General features: G+C 42.4%; 1 protein-coding gene across 2 annotated transcripts in view; it reads right to left on the bottom strand.

Annotated features, from left to right (window-relative positions):
• LOC102568651 (interferon-induced GTP-binding protein Mx1) overlaps positions 1-22213 on the bottom strand; it is a 41064-nt gene that overhangs the window by 3494 nt on the left and 15357 nt on the right. For both annotated transcript variants that reach the window (XM_019476368.2, XM_059720753.1), the window contains exons 4-12: positions 21265-21457; positions 19122-19259; positions 16176-16330; positions 13221-13359; positions 10674-10872; positions 6416-6494; positions 5230-5352; positions 3556-3697; positions 228-386 (exon numbers count right to left, since the gene is read on the bottom strand). In XM_019476368.2, coding sequence (XP_019331913.1) covers positions 228-386; positions 3556-3697; positions 5230-5352; positions 6416-6494; positions 10674-10872; positions 13221-13359; positions 16176-16330; positions 19122-19259; positions 21265-21457 — 1327 coding nt within the window. The remainder of the gene's footprint in view (positions 1-227; positions 387-3555; positions 3698-5229; positions 5353-6415; positions 6495-10673; positions 10873-13220; positions 13360-16175; positions 16331-19121; positions 19260-21264; positions 21458-22213) is intronic.

Below are 22213 nucleotides of genomic sequence, written 5' to 3'. Positions count from 1 at the left end.
TGTCATTGCTTTCATTTTCTCATGATGGTTATTAGTTTCTACCTTTTTAAGAAATCGTTTCAGTTTTGGAGGTAGCATTGTTAAAGTCTGAAGGTCATGCACAGATATCTGAGGTCTCAGCAAAGGGAAATTCATTTGTTACATATTAATTTTCACTCCCTAAAGTATCCAGTGTACAATTCTTGCTACAGTCAGAACATAGGACAAATTTAGTAAAAGAAGCTCACCAATCACTGTCTTCAATACATCAACAGCTGGTTCTTCTAGTTCCTTGATTTGCTGTTTGACAATGTCCTCAAATGTCTTGTAATTGACAAAACCAGGAAGCTCTCTTCCACGGTACTGACTTTCAAATCTCCATACTTCATGATGTATAATTTTTTGAACTAAAACATTAAAAGTAATTTATTTTTAGTACACCAAATCAACTAATTTTATAAAGAAAGCTACAAATTTGGGATAAGAAACTTAGTTATTTGTTCTGAAGATGCCCTTGATTAGAGAAACCTATTATCCAATTGGTCATTCATGCACTTTCATTCCTGTGATCCAGAGCCCAAACTATGTTATTTCTACTTATATGGATGAGCCATTTCACCCACAGAAAAGGACACAGTGGAAACAGGAACAATTAGAATACTCATCTGTTATATCTCAATAGCCTTTCAAAAGTGCCCCATTAGGTGATGCTACAGGTAAAAATGAAAGCTTTTTGTGATTAGTTTTCTTGGTAAATTCTACCAGCACCATTTGTAAAACTTTAAGTGTAGAGAAACATACCTTTCTAACTAATAGGCATGAGAGACTATACTTGGTGTGACTTATAGAATCATAGGGCACGTCTATATGTTGCCCTGTGGTGACATTGTTACTGCGCTGTGCTTTCTTTTGGAAGTACTGGAAGCCAGTGGAGCAGGGGAGGGGGTGGCAAGCACTCGGTGGTGGCAGAGCCAGCAGCACATGGTGGTTGCAGCAGGGCCTGTATGGCACTGTTTGCGGGGCCCCCCAAAGCACGGGGCCCAGGATGGTCACCCTAATTCACCCCCTCCTAGGGATGGCCCTGCATCTGGACCATCCCCAACTAGATCCTTCCAGCCCAGGCTTTGTAGAGCTTGGCCTTTAAAAATCTCCAAGATGGAGATGCCACCACCGCTCTAGGTAACCCATTCCAGTGCTTCACCACTCTCCTAGTGAGAGAGGTTTTCCTAATATCTAAACTAAACTTCCCTTGCTGCAACTTGAGACCATTGCTCCTTGTTCTGTCATCTGCCACCACCAAAAAGAGTCTAGCTCCATCCTCTTTGGAACCCCCTTCAGGTAGTTAAAGGCTACTATCCCCTCACACTCTGCCCTTCTGCAGACTAAATGAGCCTGGTTCTCTCAAAAGTTGCATGCCCCAGCCCTCTAACCATTTTTGTTGTCCTTTGCTGAACTTTACCCAACTTGTCCACATCCTTTCTATAGTGGGGGCCCAAAATTGGACACAGCACTCCAGATGTGGCCTCACCAGTGCAGAATAGAGGGGCATAATTACATCTCTCAATTTGATGGCAATGCTCCTATTAATGCAGCCCAGTTTGCCGTTAGCTTTCTTGTCAACATGGGCACACTCGACTCATATCCAGCTTATTACCCACTGTAACCCCCAGGTCCTTTTCTGCAGAGCTGCTGCTTAGCCAGTGATCCACAGCCTGTAGCAGTGCATGGGATTGTTTTGTTCTAAGTGCAGGTTTACACTTGTCTTTTTGAACCTCATGAGATGTCTATGGCCCAATCCTCCAATTTATTTAGGTCACTCTGAAACCCAGCCCTACCCTCCAGCATGGGCATGTCTACATGTGGACACTATGTTGCCATACCAACATGCTATGGTGACATAGCATCCACAGGCAAAAACTGTGATGCCACAGGTATGTTGCTGTAGTGACATGCTCCCTCAGTACAGCATGTCACTACAGGGATGTAGCAGCTAAAACTAACTGTGCGGTGTGCACAGCACTGTACAGGCTGTTATTGCACCATCACTTAGTATTTCCAAAAGGAAGTACTAAATGACAGACAAAAAGCAATGGTGCCATAGGGGCACATGTAGCTGCACCCTTTATCTACTGCTCCCCCCAGTTTGGTGCCATCTTCGAACTTGCTCATCCCATCTTCCACATCGTTAATGAAGATATTGAACAAAACCAGCTCCACGACCAACTACTGTACTAATTGTAAACTGATGTGAGTTATACCAGTTAAGAAGACAGACATGCAAGCTATCCTGGGGTAGCTTGCAAAGTAAGCAGCTATTATAGTAGTTTGGCCATGCAAGCTTACTGGAACAGCCAATTAAGTAAGTAATAGCCTGTTTGTTTTTTAGGAAAAGACTAGACCAGAAAGGGAATTTCCACCCCAATTCTTTCATGGGTAGTTCTCCACCAGACGAGCAGAAGTTAGCCCACTTAAGGATTTGCATTATCTGTCTTCTATCTTACGAGACATTATATTTGTTTGCTATTTCTATTATTTACATCCAGCTCTTTCAGGATGCAGTGCAGCTATAACTATGAGATGAACTCACACTGCAGTGACTTAAATTTTATAAACACTGGCTGCATCTACATGAGATGCTTACTGCACAGTAGCTTATTAGTACCGCTCAGCAGCATCCTATGGCACAAACCATGATGCTGCAAGGTTACTGCACAGCGCCACCAGGAAGCTGTATTAGGATGCTACTGCACAGTCATTTAGTACTTAGTTATGTGAGTACTAAATGGCTGCACAGTAACAACTGTGCAGTCAGCATCTTGTGTAGATGCAGCCACTGATATCTGTCTCAGACAAGGTGCTTTTTATTCATAAATCTCCAACCACAAAACCAAAGAAGTTGTAAGTGTAGTTGTTACAAACAATTATGCACATCACATGTGCTTGGACCTCCACTGATTGGGAATGGGAACAGGGCTAAACAACACTGCAAAGAAACTACAGTTTTTTACTTCTAGCCTTCCATTTCCTTCTGTTTTGTGTGTGGGTGTGCAATATTTCATCCTGTTCCATGTTTCCAATTATCATACTCCCCCACTGAATTCAAAGTAGTTGGTTCTGGGTATCTGATGGAAAAAAGTCAACGGGATATGCCCATTTCTAACTTTACTTATTCCCCTTCCCATGGGAATGCATCTGGTCTAAACTGTGTAGATTTGATTTCAGTCTGCAGTTAGGCTGAGTTCTCTGTAAGAATGGATATTCATTTAGTGAGTTTTATAACTCATAAATTGGTATTCCCAAATTTGAAACCATGGGAAAACCTTCTTTAGCATAACTATTCAGACAAGGAGCATGGTCTTGGATGGTGTACATTTTCAGTGGGTTTCCACCAGCTCCACTGCAATCTTTGTGACAGTTTGCACTACCTGGAAGTCTTCCCCCAGGCAAGTTATACTTCACAGCATAGTAAACACATTACTTAACTTCAATAAATGTTAATCTCTATTAACATGTCAGTTCAAATAAGTGCAACTGACCATTTCAAAGCATCTTCATTGGCCATTCTTCTTTACTTACTCTTCACTGAACTCTCATCAAGTGTTTTCCCCCATTTTTGAAACTCCTTGCGGACTTTTGTAAACAGTCTGCTTTCATTTCCAGACACCTTTTCTTCTCCGTGCACTGAATTCACAATGTCTTGATTGAAGAATTTGATTTTCTATAATGAAAGAAAACCTTGAAAAATTATTACACTTTCATAACAGGTCCAATTTATGTAAGTAGGTATTACTTTTGAAGCTAATTTAATTTGAAGCATGGTCAATCTCTGAAAAGTTCAGAATTATTTTCTTTTTGTGGCTTTTAAGTCTTGCTATTTCTGCAAAGCCAGAACAGGGAAGAAAGAATGAATTTGATTCTATTCTTTTTATGGACCAGAATAACTTACTAAATTCTACTCAGCTAAATACATGCAAAGCCAATGAACACAGGTGTAGCTGGCATTTAAGATTATTAAATACAAAAGGTGCAGTAGTTCAGCTTTAAGAGGATAGCTGGAGTAGGGACTGGATGATACCTCATCTCTGGCATAGTCCTTGGTGCACTGTGCTGGGTGAGATGTGAGCGCAAATCCAGGGGAGAGCAGACTAGAACCTGGGTCTCTTATTTCCAAGCCAAGTGCCCTCCATTTTGCCTAACTACAATTTTGGAATTTATGCTCAAATAAATACGTCTAGAACTGGGTAGCTGCCCAGCCAGAGCATGGCCTTCTGAGCATGCTCAACAGCAACATGTCTGCTTGAACATCCCCCCCGCACTGCAGGCTCACAAATGATACATGTCAAAAACATCTCTTACCCAGCTGGGTAAATGCCATTTGGGGATATAGTGAAATAGGATTCTGCCCCCAGTGTCCTGATTTTTATGGAAGTGGGCGGAGAATGCATTTTAAAGGTATTTAGGCACCTATCTTTGAATCATTAAAAAAGCCTCTTCCTTTGACTCCAGTGGAAGTTAAAGGTCTAAATGCATTAAAAAATTATACAGTCCTGAGGGCCTAGCAATTTTGAAAGCCGGCCTACTTTATTTGGATGTCCAAGTGTGGCTTGCCACATGTACTTGAATTTTGAAAATCTATGGTCATTAATTTTTAAAGCATATGCTGCTCGTGACAACCCTTGAGTCTGAAGTGGCCTAGTTTTCTTCATAAACAGCAAGAAGAATAGCAGTCAGGTCAATATATTAATACATCAATATATTAATTAAAGTTTTATTTAAGCATATTCATATCCTCTTCCCCCTTATGTGCTTTACTGTGAAACTTATGTAACCCAAAACTTTGGTTCTCTCAGGAACTCACTATTAGCCATTCATCACAGGAGGACACACAATATAGACCAGAAAGAACTAGACAGAAGGCACTGGTTCAAGATGGACACCATGAGCAAAATGCACACGATTAATTCATAAAAATGAGCATAAGACTATAAGAAATGCCATCCTGGGTCAGACCACAAGCCCATATCCAGGCAAGTATCTTTATCGCTCAGTGGCAGAGAGTAAATGCTTGTGCACGTCCCGCATCCGGGGATGCATTTAATCTTACAAGTGTTGTAAGCAGTGAAAACCTGCCAAAGCTTTAATATCAGAAATTATTTTGTTCTCCTTTAAAGTTCATGATTTTGACAAGATAAGATTTCTTAATTCAGTTCTCTTTGTTCCATCTTAAAATCAAGTGATGTTTATACTCACATCTATAAGGAAAAACAGTTTCTCGCCATCTGTTTTGGGTGTGCCTTTGCCGTATTTGCGTAACTCTTGAGATGCTTTTTGGAGTTCTTCACTTATTTGATCCTCTAATCTGGGGATATTTTTCTTGAGGGAGGAAGAAAAAACAAAACCCACATGAACAGATTGGACAAGTTTAATTTTTGAAAGAAATAAAACAATTTTGGGTATCACAGAGGGTTGTTCTTTAAATTCAAGAATGCTCTGTACCCTGTATCTTTTCTTTTAAGTACAGAAAGAGCCGAGCTCAAAAAGGGGAAGGTTTAAATCTGCTTGTCAGTGATTCTTTCCTCAATCTTAAATTAAAAAAAAATTATCCTGCAAGGTCACTACAATATCTGTTTTTGAGAACCAGTGCACCTTAGCTGCCAGTTCCTTATTTTTTACACAAATTTTAGAAGTGTAATGAGTAACCCCAAATTTTAAAAAAAGGTTCTTTTTTACTTTAAGAAACAAGGCTCTCACGAGTCAGCAATGATAATGATATTTGCTATCTTCTATAGCACTATTCATCCATGCATCTTAAGTGCTCTTTACAAAGGAATTCAAATCCCTCATTTTAAAGATTGTACAAAACTAGAGCTGGCAGGGACATCATGGGAAAGTTGAATCTCAGGGAGATGCAGGCCATGTCTACACCAACGTAGTGGCATGCACCAGCTGGCCCTTTCTGAGCATGCTGTCACATGCACAATCCAGATTTGCAAGTCTACCAGTGAAGACACTATCCCTACAGCTGTTCTCGCAACCTGAGACTGATGTGCTTGAGAATGGCCACTGGAGATGACCCCAGAGCAGCCAGACAGCCCTAGTGTAGCCCAGGGCTGTCCACCTAGCAGCCTATTAGGGGTTAATGTACAGGCCTTAGGCTGTCATCCAGCCATTGTTCCCACTTTAAACTCCAGGTGCTGTTGCAGCTGACTTCTATAGCCTCCCCTTCTCTCCTCTGACTTTTTTGCTTCCTGCTCTCACCCCAGAGACAGAAAGGCACAACCAATGGTACTGGGAGAGCTCACAGCACAGTGCAGCTAAGAATCTGCAGCTGGGGAGCTGAGGTGGGGATACTGGTCTCCAAAACTGCAGGATCAAGTCCTATTTTTAGGTTCTTTACATCAGTAACAGCTCAGGCAAAGCTTCTCTGTTAGCTTACATGAATGTGAAGCACAAGTTCTGCTGTAAGTTTTTCTGCCAAAAGAGGAATAGTGGCCTTTCTTTCATCCAAAAGGACACTGAAAGAGAATTAAAAAAAAATGAAAATAGAAAGCTTTAATTTACAAAGAAAAGAACAATGTGGGGGGGTTGTTTGTTTTTTGGGATTTGTTTGCCATTCTTTTTTGTATTTCCCTCAAACACAAGACAGGTAACAGCAGACTCTCTTGATCAAGCTGGGGAATACTACAAAAATGCAGCAGTAGCCTTATGATTTCCTTACAAAACTGCTTTTGCACAAAATTATTTTTGGAACTCTGAGCTATTTGCTGAACAAGGAAGCCACATAAAAGAATGTTAGCATCCATCCATCCCTGCCTGAAATATGCACAGGGACGCACTGAGAACATCGGGCATTTATACACGTGTGCCAAGAGCATGCGGGGGAGGGCAGCGGAGGCTTTAATTAGAGTGGGTCTGAGAGCCTCTCTAATGGAAGTGCCTGGACCATCACATGTATCAGCATCCCTACGCTGAAAGAGGTTGGCAGGGGTGCTTTAACTAAAGCTCGTTTGACAAGCTTTAAAGATTCTCTGCCACCATTTTTCAGCACGGGGGCACTGATGCACATGACACTGGAGTCTGCTGGAGTGTGGTAATTGCCACCCTTCAGCAGACTCGATTAATCGCGTCTGTTCCGACATACTGTAATGACAACACATCAGAGGAGCCTTGCTGCACGTGTATAGGTGCCCATTGGGATTCCTAACCAAAACATTTTGCACAGCTCATGCATTTCATCCTCACTCTCAACAATTCTACCTTCAATAACTGAAGCATCCTCAAACTATGGTGGTGAGAAATTCACCACCAAATCTTTATTATACCTACAATACAAAGATGACATCATCACCTGGACTGAATACCTGAAGCCACTTCCTGATGCTATACAACTTCAACAATTAACATCCTGCCTTTCGAATTCTCTCTAGAATATTTTCACACTAACATCAGTTCAACGACACTACCATACCATTATCCACATCCAGATTGGCACCCTAACAAACAACTATATACAAAAAAAACACCCCTTATGAATTGTCACACTTCCACAAGGTCAGCAATCATCCCAAACACACCAAGAAAGCTGTCATTTATTGCCAGGCTCTCAGATATTACTCCATTTACTCTGAAAATACTTCCAACATGCACCTCACCAACTAAGAGAATCATTCACCCAACAAAAACAATCCATGAGCGAAACAAAACACATCTTTCAACAAACCCCCTCGGTACCATGCACAAAACTAATATGATAGAGAAAAAACCCCCCCGCTGATGGTCATACAGGCACTCCTCACTTAACGATCGAGTTCCGTTCCTGTGACTAGGTCGTTAAGCGAATTGGTCGATAAGCGAGGAGCGGCCCCTTGATACTGCGTGCCTAGGCTTGAGATGCTGCGCTGCCGTTTCCACAACCAAAGTTCTTGTACTTACGACCAGTTCTCACTGGTTGTAAGTCCGCGCGGTCGTTAAACAGGTAGGTCGTTAAGTGAGGAGTACCTGTACTTGGCTGTCAGATACCATTCCACGTTGAAACCTATAAAGAACAGAACTAAGAAATTATAATCTATTGATGAAGAAAATGATACCTTGAGGGAAATATTCTCAACTTCTCCCCCTGACTTTCAAATCAGCCCCTAACTTCACCAAACTCCCCATCAGAAGCAAGCTCTCTGCTTATCAGCAACCAGAGCAAGACCCTACCTAAACAACAAATGCATGACCTGCCAAGTTAAAGGAGTGTAGGTTGTAGCTATGTTGGTGTAAGGACACAGGCAGACAAAGTTCCTTGGGTGAATCTGATTATCTTTTATTAGACCAACCCAAATAGTTGGAAAATAATTATTAAGCAAGCTTTCGGGTTCAAAAACCCTTTGTCAGGCTAAGGAAGTTTCAGCAGTTGGTGTGTGCTCTTCCTGGATGGAAGTGTGCCCATCCAGGAAGAGCGCACACCAACTGCTGAAACCTCCTTAGCCTGACGAAGGGTTTTTGAACCCGAAAGCTTGCTTAATAATTATTTTCCAACTATTTGGGTTGGTCTAATAAAAGATATCAGATTCACCCAAGGACCCTTGTCTGCCTATGACCTGCCAACACACTCCATCATCACCAGTCAGAATACCACCACCCCCAACAAATCATTCTACCCATGCCTATCATAAAATATGAAATACCTCATCCAATGCCCCAAGGAAACTATGTGGCTGTAATTAAATAACCATTACATTCCAAAATGAGCTCTCACAGAAAAGCAATACAAGTTTATCCAGTCATCAGTGGGAGAGCACTTTTCACAGAACAACCATTCCATTTCTGATCTCAGCCTATCCTCAAGGAAAAACAACACAGTACTTGGGAATAAAATTCATGGCTCTACTAAACACTCAAAACCATAGATTTAACACCAGACAATGGTTTTGTGCAAAGCTGTCCAAGCAGTGTTCTGCAGGGCATGTGCAGCGTGGGAGGTTAAATTGTAGCCTGCACGGCTTGGTGTGGTTGCTGGAACCATTAAGTTAGCAGGGCTCTGGAAACCTGGGAGTAAATACTGGCCTGCTTGTCCTCCCATCCCTTGTCAGCCACCAAATTTGGGGTGCTTGAGTGACTCAGATTGGTAGTAGAGGGAAAAGAGGGGGAGGAGGGACCTTTTGAATGGCCTGATTCTTTTCAGTAATTGGGTTTATCTATTATAACTATCCTTTTTTGGCCTGTAACTACTGCTGATGACTCATCATTGCTCCACAGATTTACTGCCTGCTTCCTTTATTAAGAAACCATTTAAATAATTTAAATAATGAGGTTAAGCAAAAGCCATGATTTTATCTGTTATTTAATTTAAGCTGTCTCTGCTTCTTTCCTAGATGTGAGGAAGGGTATTTTGTGCCTGACAGCTTGTTAAGTCTCTTCTCATTTTCACAATTGGTCCAATAAATGATATTACCAAACAAATTTTGCTTCTCAAGAAAGATATATAATTTATTATATAATAATAATGTATCTATTGCTGTGTGCAGTAAGACTACTGAACCTACTTCCAGCTTCAAACATTCTCTTTGGCTAAGTACAGAGAATCAAAAAGCCTGAGGTTGAATAAATTTAATCTTTGTAGGTTAATCCAAGCCAGGCTTGTCCAACATATGCCACACAGCCCTCCAAGCTGTCTTCTGAGGCCCGAGGTGCTGCGATGGGAAATGAAAGTAAACACTGTACTTTTGTTTGGGGGGGGGGGGGGTGATGTGATACTACTTCCTGTGAGGTCTTTGAATATGGCTCGCCAGCCCACTGGGTGATAAAAAGTTCATGATCCGGCCCCACATTCAAAAAGGTTGGACACCCTTGGTCTAAGCTGTGTAGATTGAACCAATAAGTAAGTGAACAGACATTCACTTTTGATTCCAGAAATGCAGCCCATGGCCGCAGTGGCCCAGGCCAGAAGCCAGGGAGATGGTGGTGGGGGCACTAGAGCATGCCTCCCAGCTGGGCTGGAGCAGACAGCTTGGGCCAAGGCTACCCCACCCATCCTACAAGCAGGGTTTGCAGGAGGTGCAAGGCACCCTGGGATGCAGGGGGACTATGAGTTAACTTGAATCTGGAGGGGATCTGGGACAGAAGTTCAATAAACTAATTTAATTAAGTCTGATACATCCATCCAGGTTTATCTTAAACCGATTCTGGCCATTTTGGAAGTGGTTTATGTGCACTGAACTTCTGTTGTGTTACAGATTTGAACCAGTTTCCAAACACTTACACTGGTTTATGTGTAATTTCTGTCCCTAGCCTTGATGTATCAATTGCCATACAGTTGTCTTACATGGAGCACACTATTCTCTAGGCATCACTCATAATTTGCCTACAAGTTTTGTTATACTTTTCAGTGAATAGGCCTGAGTTTTTCATTCAGCACAAGGCTTTAAAGCATCTAACCTAACCTCATTAGAACTACTTAGGTGCTTAAATTTCAGCACTTTCCTTTCTGGGTTAGGGCTTGAATCAAACTTGCATCTCAGAAGTTCTGTTTACAAGCAATTATTTGATGTTTAAAGTCTTCTTTGCACATTCAGTAATACTACACAAAAAACAAAAAAAAAAAAACAAAACAAAAAAGTAAGTATAATCTTTAGTATAGGTGTAATCTAAGCGCACTGAAGTCAGCAGAAGTCTTTCCAGTAACATAATGAACTTTGCTTGAAAGCTACCCAAAATATTCGTGATCCTGAAAGAATTCTCTCTCTTTTTGGATTGCGCAGTCTAGGCTCAGGTTGTTCAGAATGTCTTGTTGTCCCCGGCATTTAACCACCATATAACCCTTTTTCAGATGGATGGTGAGATTCCGTACTATATCGACAACAGCCTCCTCAGTCCCTTTGTCTACCAAATCAGGCTTTGTCAAGATCCCTGTGAAGTAATACAATGAGAAGATTGTATGAGTACAAAAATTAAAGAGGAGGAATATCTATTGGGATATTTAATTTTCCAATGCAGGAAAATTCCTTAGCACAAAATTCTAAACGAACTTCTCCATTCTTTTCATGTGTCTGTTTTCATTTTCTAAAATGTTTCCTAATAATGACTCTTTATACTCTAAAAAGAAATCTACAATGTGAAAAGCAATCAACACCTCCGATTCCTCCCAGACTTCCACACCTTATAGATATTTTAGTAATAACAAGGCTTTCCCAGTATTAACTTTTGAACTTTTCAGTTTTCTAGAAGTTTGCAAGCATTGTTAATGCCAGTGGGTGCGTCTACATGGGCTTTTAGCATGTAGCAATAAACTACAGTGCCATTCATGCTGGAGTCAGCTGCTCCTGGGCGCAGTATCTTCGTGTGTGCCCAGAACCACAGCAATTTGAGCTGGGGCAGTCCCAGGAACACATGGCTAGGGACAGACATTACACATAAACCAGTTTAAGTGATCAGAAACTGATTTAAATCTGTAGCAGAACAGATGCTCAGTGCACATAAACCAGTTGAAAAATGGCTGAAACCAGTCTGAGATAAACCTGGTTGAATGTAGTATCAGACTTAACTGATTTGGCTCAAACCTGTTTATGCGATGTCTGTCCCAGACCCCTTGCTGGTTTAAGATAAACCAAACACCCCCAGCATCCTGGCATGCTCTCTGGACTGGGGGTGGGTCTCTGCTTCACAGCAGGGCTGGACTCTTCCTTCTGCTCCCTGGGCAGAGCTCCTTTGGCAGAGACTTGCAGACACAGCAGGGTCTGCTGGCTTCCCCATGCACCACCCCCCACCACTTAGCTGCTTAAGCAGGGATCGCTTCCTCCCCTCTTCCACAGCGTGGCCCATAGCCAGCATATGGTACGCTAGCTAGTGCTGTATAAGATACCAACAGGAGACTGCAGACAGAGCAGGGTCTGCTGGCTTCCCCCTGCTCTGCCCCCCTTACTGCTCAAGCAGGAATCCCCCCCTTTCCATCTCCCACAGCATGGACCCCAGGTCTACAGATCCTAGGCATGTGGCGTGCTAGATAATGCCAAGAGGTGTCTGTGTGCATCTCTTTTCAATTTCATTGGGACAGGCAGTCAGACAGAACAGGGCTTTTGGAACTAATCAGCAGATCAACCCAGTAAGCTGTTTAAGAAAAGTCTGAAGTAATGTGGAGAGAGCCTATTATTTTGCTAAGCAGGTGATAAAGACTCTTCAGCTCTGGGCTACCTTGCTCTCCTGTCAGTTTGCTGCAGACAGTCTGACAAGCAGGGAGGGAGATTGAAAAGCTCCATATCATCAACAGATGCATGGGCTTTTAGCATGTAGCAATAAACTACAGTGCCATTCATGCTGGAGTCAGCTGCTCCTGGACACAGTATCTTCATGTGCGCCCAGAACCACACGCACCCTTGCCTCAGAGTGCTAGCAAGGGTCTGGGAGCTGACAATTCTCCCACCCCTTGAGCAGCCAGTGGGGAAAAGCCTGGGATGTTGCAGGCAGACCTCCCTAATGAGAAAGTCCTGCTGGGGCCTGGCCATACCCCACTCAGCTCAACTTTGAGCAAGGGAAGGGAGGGCTGCTCTAGTGCTCCCCGGCTTCTAGCCAGAGCCACTGCAGGCATGTGCTTGAATTTCCTCAGTCTAGAGAGAATGTCTGTCCAGTTTCCAATTGGTTCAGGCTAGCCACGTTAGACTAACCTGCAAAGGTTAAATCAATTCAGGCTCAGGCTTTTTGAATGTCTGACCCTAGCCATGAAGATGCTACACCCAGGAGCAGCTGATCCAGAACAGGGAGCCTGGGGGGTCAGCCCTGGGCTCCAGGTGGTAATGTTCGGCAGTCTCTTGGCTGAGGCACAAGAGTGCTATAGTGTAGGGCTAGTTGGCAGGCAGCCCCCGCGCTGTAGCACCCTCATGCCCCAGCCAACCCTGGTACAGTCTATACATGCATTTGAGCACACGTAAGTACTCTGTCATTGACTAGTACTTATCCCAGGCAGTGCTATCCTACAGCAGAGTTAATTAATTTACTGCACCCTAATATGGCATGTATAGACCGTGACCTTTTTTTGCACAGCTAATTAGTCGAGCCTGCAGTAAAGTACATATATAGATGTGCCCAGTAGGGCCCAAGATTGAGTTATTCTTATTAGTATCCTTCTATCTCTTTGTATGCTGTTTTATATAGCTTATATATTTTTATAACCTATTGTGGGCTTGGACCATGGTGGGAAAAACAATAGAGCTCTATGAAATATAACTTCTTTTTCCAGGTGCATTTTTAAACATACATCTTACCTACTGTTCTCTCTCCAAGAGGGTCCACCTCTTGAGCCATTTTCAGTGCCTCGGTTGTTGCAATATCCACATTACTGGGTACCACCACCAGGTTTATTGTCTCTTGTTTAGTAATGATTTTTTTAATTAGCTTTTTAATCTGCAGTTTAGTGTGGAAAGAAAAAGATGTATTAAGGCTTATGTTATCAAATAGCATGGACCAGTTTCCAATTAAAGTGAGGTACCTCGACATTATGAAATATTTCATGAAAGTGGCTATAGACATTTCTGCAGATGAATTCAGTCTTTTACCCAAAGATAAAATTTAAATGTTCAAGGTATATAACTGCAGGCATTTTTTCTTTTGTTGTTTCAATGGAGACAGGAGACAAACCTCTTTTACAACCTGGCTAGATTTAAAAGGATCTACTCTGTGAAACTGTCTGAAAATAGACTAGCTCACATACACAATACAGTTGAACAGGGGTAGGAAACCTTTTCCAGTTGTGGGCTAGAATGACCCTCCCTAGATTAAAGGCAGGCAGGAGGCAGGCATTAGGATCCTGCTGTGTCTACCGAATGTCTCCCTGGCTGCTCAGGGAAAGCACCTGCAGCGGATAGGTCTCTTCTGATCTACACAGGGAGAGCTTCCGCAGCTGACATTCATACTCATGGTGGCATAAGGAGAGCACCTACACAAGGTACCCCCTGCTGCTGACGCTCCATGACTGTGGGCCAGATCCTGGCTGTGGGCCATAGGTTGCCAACTCCAATATTTGATGATGACAATATTAGTGGCATTTCATTACATCAGTGGCCACGGTGTGAGAAACCCAGATTCTGTTGTCAAAGTGCATGTTAGAATAAAAAAAATGAAGTCAGAATATACTGACACACCAGCATCAAATTAAATGTAGAGCTACATGATTGGTCTTGATTTGGTATCCATCAAAAGAAAGCAAAGCATTGTTTCTGTGCAGTACAGTAAGATTTGAGAAATAAACTTATGTTGTATTTGGCTGGTTTTGTTTCTCTGTATAAACCCCCAAATTAACAGGGTTTTTCATGGATTTGGGTGTATTGCTAAAGGTTTGCACAGATCTACTTTTATTGAATTAAATTAATAGCTTATTTTGAGTTTTGAAACATCTTTCCCATTTCATTTCAATCATATTTTTGTCCTCTTCCTAAGTTAAGATGCTTTCTATCTTTTCTATTTTTTTGTCTAGAAAATATACCCAGTTCAGGACAATATCAAACCAACCATTTGATTGTGATGTTGTCCTACCAATATTTATAGTAAGTTTATTATAAAGGAGAATGAGTGCTGCCCTGCATTCTGGCTGGATAAGAAAGACCACTTGGTGCTGTTACAATACTTACCCCAAAACCCCATTCATAAAGATTTACTGATCTATGTCTGCTCTCATTCCAATTTACTATTTAGATGTTCCTTGAGGGAAGAGACTATATACCATCCTTTAGCTCCTATTCATGCTAAAGTTACATCGAGTTAGCCTTAAGCTTCCAGTCTTCTCACATGCATTACAGAAATTAGCTTCTGTTACCTTATTAAAAAAGGGGGTCTCTCTCACTTTTGTGCATTATCCTTTTAACTTTAGAAAATGTTTTAACAGAAATAAAAAAAACCAACAGAAACAGTGAGTCATATTTTGCTCCCATTTATACTACTGTGACTTCACAATGACCCTCTGAAGTCAGATTTTGATCCATTACTTGATGAAGCACTGAGAAATCATTGAACCAGTAATGGAGCCAAGGGCGATCTGGCTGCTTGGAGCCCGGCAAGCAGCCAGAACGTGGCTTTGGATAGTCATGCTCTGGTTTCTGGCAGTGCACATTGCTGCCATGGGCACCACGTTGGTTCTTTTAGCAGCAGGTGGGGTTTTTTGGTATCGGGATTGCCTGGTGTAAACCCCCCTGCACAGTGCTGCTAAGCAGCAGTGAATGCTTGCATGTACACCAGGTGATGTTTGCAGCACCTCAGACTGCTTTGAGGTGCTGCAAACCACATTTGTATGCTCATGGGGATGCGCCCAATTTGCCTTTTTTGTTCCACAGCTGAGGATGATAATGTGTATTAATATGCTAGAAAGAGGTTTCCTTAGTTGTTAGCCATCCTTTCACACAATGATCTCTATAGGGCCAGCACATGTTTCATTTTAGGCCTATAGTTACACACCAGACTTTAGCGTAGTGTACCCAAGCTTACTTTAAACCAGCTGGGCTAGGTACCAGAAGCAGGGTAAAAGAGCTCCATACTTTCCAGAGGCATAATTGGCCAGGACTATGGCCTGGACAATCCCACTCTTCTCTTCCCCTTGCACCTTTCAGCTTCTTGGCTCTGGTGGGTCTGGCAGCAGGGATGGGAAAAGTGATGACAGCACTGCAAGAACAGCAGCTGGAATTCACTGCTGCTAAGAGGAGGTGTCACCTCTTTTTTTTTTTTTTTGCTGCAGATATGTACACACAGCAGCCAAAAATGTTTGGCATAAAAAAAATATGAAGTAACATCTCCCCCACCACAGTAGAACCTACATTCCCCAGCATGACTTTAAATGACCCGTTCCTCCACCACTGCTGACACCGTGACCTTCCTGGTAGGAGCTGGAGTCAAGTGGTACAGGGGGGAACAGGAAGGACAGGTGTCCCCCATTCCATTCTGGCACATCCTGCTCTTGGGCAGTGCTCAGGGATCATGCTCTGCTTACCCACCCATCCTTATGCTACTGATACTGCCATAATTAGACTGCTTGGTATCTGGGGTAGCATGGGCATCTCTACAGTACACTGCTGTGTCCAGTAGCGATCAGAGCATTTCCTTTCTCAGCAACTGTCTTGTGTATTCTCTCTTTCATGATGTTTGTGATGAATTAGCTGTGCCCTATAGCATGGTGTGCATGGGATCTCTATTGTTGCAACTGTTTTCCAGATAGGAAGGTGAAAATGCTTTACCTGTTCTCCAATATCTTCTGGCTGATTCCTCACAGCCACTCTTGTGATCCCTGGTAAGTCAATCAGGGTCAAATCTGGAACATCTTGGGAGCTGATTTCCAGGGAAATTAATTCATGGCTAATACCCACTCCTTCACCAGCCATTGCATCCTGGGCTACAAAGGAAGAAAGAGCACGGCAATGAAAGCAGAGTTCAGAAACTTAGAATTTCAGCTGAGCATAATGGATTTGGAGAACATGAGTTGCTCCCATGTTTCCTTTTACGAAAGCTTTTGGAGGCTAAAAGATCTAAAGATCTACCCATGAAAAATGCTATGGAAATTACTGGGCCATGGTTAATGTCCTTCAGAGGATGTGGGCCTTGATAATCACTGAGAAATGTGCTTTCTGAGAAATCTCCATATACCCAAAGAAGACTGATGGAGGCAGATGATACGATGCAATAGTGAGCTACTGAAATATTTAGTTGTTATACAATTGTTTCCACATTCAACTACGTCTGCAACAATCAAAGGCAGAACCAAGAACAGCACGTAGGAATATCAATTCCCAGGGTTTTACATTACCTATTAGATCACATTGTCCAAGCTGAACAGGTCAAAGAAAAGCATACATACATAACTGGTTTGTTATTTCTGCCTAACCATATTGTCAGATGATAATGCGAGGATAGTGTTCTATGATATCAAAGTAAATCATGTCTCATAAGAAACCTTTTTTCACCATGATTTGCTTATTTGACCTGGATGTCATTTACTTGATTACTTTACCAAATTTTTAATTAGTTCTTGAAAACCTCAAAGCATGTACAAATAAACCAGAACTGGATAAAGTAATGACCATTAACAATGTATGCAATTATAAAAGCTAAGCCAGTAGGGACAATCAAGCCGTAAGCTTCTGGGGACAAACAGATTATCAGTAGGGCAGGAGAGATGTTTTCCTCGTCCTCCTAGCAACCCATGGGGCTTCAAGGGGAAGCTGGAGAGATCTCTGAGAAATGTTGAGACCAATGGGGACCAACCTTTTTGGCTGGCCTGCCACAAATTAGCCCTGCACCCTTCCTGAATGCCACTCCAGTCCAATGCCACACCCTTACCTGATCTGCTGCTCATCTTTTTGCTCCCTGCTCTGTGCTTCCTGACCAAACTGCTTCTTTGCTTTCTTCTCCCTGTCCTATGTGCCACTGTGTTGCCTGTCCACTTCCTCAATCTGCAGACAGAGGCTTCCCATGCAACCTGTGGCACCCATGATGCAGGTTGACTCCCCATGGCTTAACAGTTACAGTACTTTGCTGTGAAACAGGATACCCTGAGTCAGAGGGCCTGGTACTCAGGTCTCCTGCTCCCTGAGCAAGTGGCTGTAGTGACTAGCTTAGTGGGCTGCAAGGTGGGAGGGCTCCCCTCCTCCAGTCTATTCTGACAGGTACACGTACAAAGCAATCCCTATCTGTTATAAGTGGAAACAGAATCCAAATGGTGCAGAAATGTCAAAAATTGCCACCACACAGTGGCAAGAGTCACTTGGATGCATAAAGATTAAACAGTATGTAGTATCTTCTATAAGCCAAGCCTCTCATGGAGGCTAAGGGCTCCTTCCATTTCATTATACAAATGACTTTTACCTTTTCCTGCTTCAGGGAATTCATGAGACTATCCCCAATTTTTCCTCAGACAGAGTTTCTGGGTGCTTCTAATTCTCCCACCAGGCCCCTCATGCCACTGCCTCTTGATGTATGTCTGTTTTCACCATTACTCCTTTTTGGGATGCTATGTCATTTATTTTTGCACCATGACAGCATGTTAAGTTCAATGGCCAGGTATAGACATTGCACTTTTATGAGTATAAAAGTAACTGGAAACCGGTCTCTGCCCCTAACAGAACAGAAGTCTGGTGCACACAGACTGGTTAAAAATGGTGGGACCCAGTTTAAGATTTGTGTTCCCCACCCCCTCCCAACAAGGGTGAATGCATGTTCTGTTCACTACTGATCTACACTATGCTACTTACAGAAAACCACATTTTGAATGTCTGTACCTAGCCTATAGGGAGGACAAGTAGGGTTACTCAGAAGCTATTAAGATGTGTTTGAAATATAGACAGACACATGCAGAACTGTTAGAAAATTTGGCATGTTAAAATAATAGCTGGGACTCCATGTGTCCTGCATTTATCCCTTTCAGTTTTTCTTACTTAGTTAAAAAACATGAAGGTCCTGAACTCTCCCTGAAATTTTGGAATTGATCAGATGAGGCATTAAACCATTACTGCATTACAGCCAAACCTCCAGAGAAATGCCATCCAGGTGAGTGCCTACTGTAAGCAGATATGACAAACCCTGATGGAACTTCACTGAGGCCAAGAATGGCAAATATATCACTTTTATTACTCCATGTTACTATTTCTTATCAATGTAGATGATATATAACATACACTACAATACAGTATTATTTTTCTGCTTTTATTATTTGGCCCCATGTTCTTGGCATTCTTAATGGTTATTACCTGTGTGTTAATTTGGGAAGTATTGTTCTGCATATTGAAAGAAGAAAATGATGAAAAGGTGAGAATCTTATAGCAGTTCTGTGGCATTGTGTGGGGAATTGTTTTTATCATTTACAGGCAACCCCTGCTTAATACTCTTAATTGGTTCCTGAAAAACAGAGCATTAAGTGAAATGAGCGTTAAGTGAAACCAAAAGTATTTGATGACACAAAATGGCAACTGCGAGCATTATAATGAAACTTGCTGAGTGCTACGTGAAATCAGGTATCAATTTAAAATGAGCGTTATAGCGAAATAGCATTAAGCAGGGGTTGCCTGTACTATTTTATCTGTTTTTCTGGCTTTTTTATTGTAAGCTGCCTTGAGGCTATTTTTGAGAGGGCAATATAGGAATAAAATAAATAAATACAATGGAATCAGAATGGAATAAACTGAACTTACCTTTTCTTATTTCTTTCTCCACCTGTGCAGGATTCTGGAGTATCTCATCTATATCCCGGTAACTAATTTTCCCTTTCCACCCCTGTTCAGGTGTTGTCTTTTTAAGTTTGAGTTCCAAAGGACATCTGGTAACAATACCTATAACGATTTACAAATTGAGTTAGTCAGATCATTCTTGTTGCTTTTAAGATTTAGAGTTTGCCACAAAATATAATCCCTCTCCAAATACACACAATGCCTAAAGCTTCACAAGTGTTCAAAGTTTGCTTCCTGTGTAACATATGAAATCATATGCTACACAGTTGCTTTGGCCAGTATAAGTCTCTTAGCAACAACAGTAGCAGCTTTTAAGTTGATTTCACTCCATAAAATCACTTTTGCTTTAACCCTGTGTGCTGCAGTGGCACATGCCTCCCCTCTCCCCAATAACAGTTCAACTTAAGATATGCCAGACCATGGTGAAAACATGAAGAGGGAAAAATGCAATGGACTTCCTAATTAATTGGTCCAAATTTCAAATCCTCCTCCAGCTGTGATGAAAAAAACCCCTTTTAGTTACAGGCTATGGAAAACTGAATTCAAAGCCATGTCTTCAGACATGTTTGCATAAAGGGGGGGTATTTAAAAAGCAGATGTTATCAGAAAATGTTTCTGTGTGAGACACATTACTTTTCACCAAATAGGAGCCAGTCTAAGATTGTGGTGGTTTCTGCAGTTCTTCTAGGAATGTCATTAATACTTTTACATGTGTAGGTGGGCAGCCTTGTTGGAAGCACTCTGGTTTAAAATCACTGCTGAGCTACAGTATCAGTCCTTTTTTATAAACTTCAGGGATCTAAATGAATAATTTTCTCGAACTTAACACGTTTTTCCCTAAAAAATATTTACTGATGCATGCAAATCTAAGATAACGATAAAACAAAAACTGGATGTGATGTGAAAACATGACAAAACTTAACACCTATTACTGATGCAGACATTTTTGTGTTAGCAGTGAATAAGCAGATAGTATTATGTTATGCAGAGAGGGAAGACTGGTATCTGTATGAGCTACAAACACTCTCCTTTACCTCGGAGAGCAACTTTATATGTTTCTCATCTGACTCAGAAGAAGTGACTTTAAGTGACAACCGGAGTGTGTGATTGCAAGTCAAACTAATCATAAACTTTCTGATGGCAAAGTTTTTTTGGGGGATACCTTGAGTTATGAATCTAAAATTCACTTCCAGTTTTCCAAATCTCAGCTCTTTATCTGACAAAGGCCTGACTGCAACCTCTGCAAACTTGAGAGATTTCAGAGATGAAAAACCATAATCATAGGCAGAGGAAGAAAATATGATGGGGGAGGGTGCTGAGCATGCACACACCCCAGCAGGTAAGTCTGTTATGGGGAAGGGGTGGGGGGTCCAATCGAGGCTGCCATGGTGAGGGAAGGGAGTGGGGGGGTAGAGACAGGGGCAGGGGTGAATGGAGCCCCAGGGCCAAGGCAGATTGTGGGATGCTCTGGGCCCAGGCAGCTTGTCCAGGGATACGGGCTCACCCTGCTCCCTTGCCTGAGGCAGGCACAGGGGGCATGTGCCCCCTGATCTGTGTGTGGCACAGAGGCAGCTGCTGCTGCTGAGAATTGGGCTCTGCCCCTGCTGCCGGTAACTCAGCAGCCACGCAACACCACACACCTCCTACCACTCATGTCACGTAGCTGCTGGGGCACCGGCAGCAGGAGCAGAGCCCAGCTCTCTGCCCCATGCACAGATCGGGGGGCATGTACCCCCTGTGCCTGCCCCGGGGGTGGCAGACACCGCCCCCACCCCGTGCTCCTGGAGCTGCCCAGACTTGGAGCATCCCACACCCTGTACAAGGGCCCTATTCACCCTCCGCCCCCAGGGCCTCGATCTACACCCCCATAGTCCTTCCCTCCCCTCCCCTGCGTCCCTTCCCATCCACACATTTATCTGCTGGATGTGGGATGGTCCAGACTGGGTTGAGTTCCCAGCTGTCTGCAAGTTCCGGCTGCTCGTCTGTGTATGCACTCCTCCCCCTGCCACTGCAGCCGCCCGGAGCCCACGACTAGGCTACCTGCATTTGTGGGGGCTAAGCCCCACCCAGCCTTCCACCACCTATGAGCATAAAAGTAAATACTTACCGCTGCCTCTAGGAAGAGAGACACCAGACAGTGCTTCTAGGACTGAGCTTTTTCCAGAGCTCTGGTCTCCAATGACAGCAATTGCTGGCAAAGGGAGATCTTTTTCTACTCCGAGTGCTCTCAGAGAGTCAATGAGATCAATGCAGGGACGGACCTTCTCCTCATACTGGCCATACAAGCTGTTCGCTGCTTTCTGATAGAATAGCATGACATTTAATGAGAGCTCACTTCATAAGAGCATAGAGAAAGTTAAATGTTTCCACACAATAACTCATATTGGCATATAAATAAGTCAAATATATCAACAACAATCTATACTTCATAACACGCTTTAGCTTTGTAATGTTCAAGCTTTCAGAAATATGTTTTACATTATAAAACACAATAAATGCAGCAAATATTAGTTTACTTGCACCAGTGACTGAGGTACACATTATAAGTTGCAGAAAAGCAGGAACACCACACTTATCAATGCACTCTGTCCACTTACTTTGGTAAATGCACTTTTATTTTGCTTATAATATTTATAAAGCTAATAACCTCCTAGTACATGTACTGCAATATATGTAGTGAAAATAATGCAGGTTTTAGTAATAAAAATTTGGGGAGACTCCCCATGGATGTTTCTGTACGAGCCATTTATGTAACATTGTTTCAGGTATTGTGTGCAAAGGGTAATAAACAAACGAGGAATCAATTTTTAATAAACTAAAACTGGCTCCTTAGAAACTATTTAGCATTTCAACTACTGCTTAGGATTCCCAGCTATGTGCAGACAGTCTGACATCTTGTTGTCTTTTCCAAATTTTCTCTCCTTCATCCTGTAATCTTCCCTTCAGGATTCAAGCAGGCTCCTGCATTTAGGGCATCCAAGCCATTTTGATAAAACTAAATATTTGATGACTTATCTGGTGAGGTAGCTTCATATCTTAACCTAAAATATGGCATG

Source organism: Alligator mississippiensis, chromosome 1 (genome assembly GCF_030867095.1).
Source record: "Alligator mississippiensis isolate rAllMis1 chromosome 1, rAllMis1, whole genome shotgun sequence".
Taxonomy (NCBI): domain Eukaryota; kingdom Metazoa; phylum Chordata; order Crocodylia; family Alligatoridae; genus Alligator; species Alligator mississippiensis.
The sequence above is the reverse complement of the archived record's forward strand: the minus strand, read 5'-3'. Positions and strand labels throughout refer to the sequence as shown.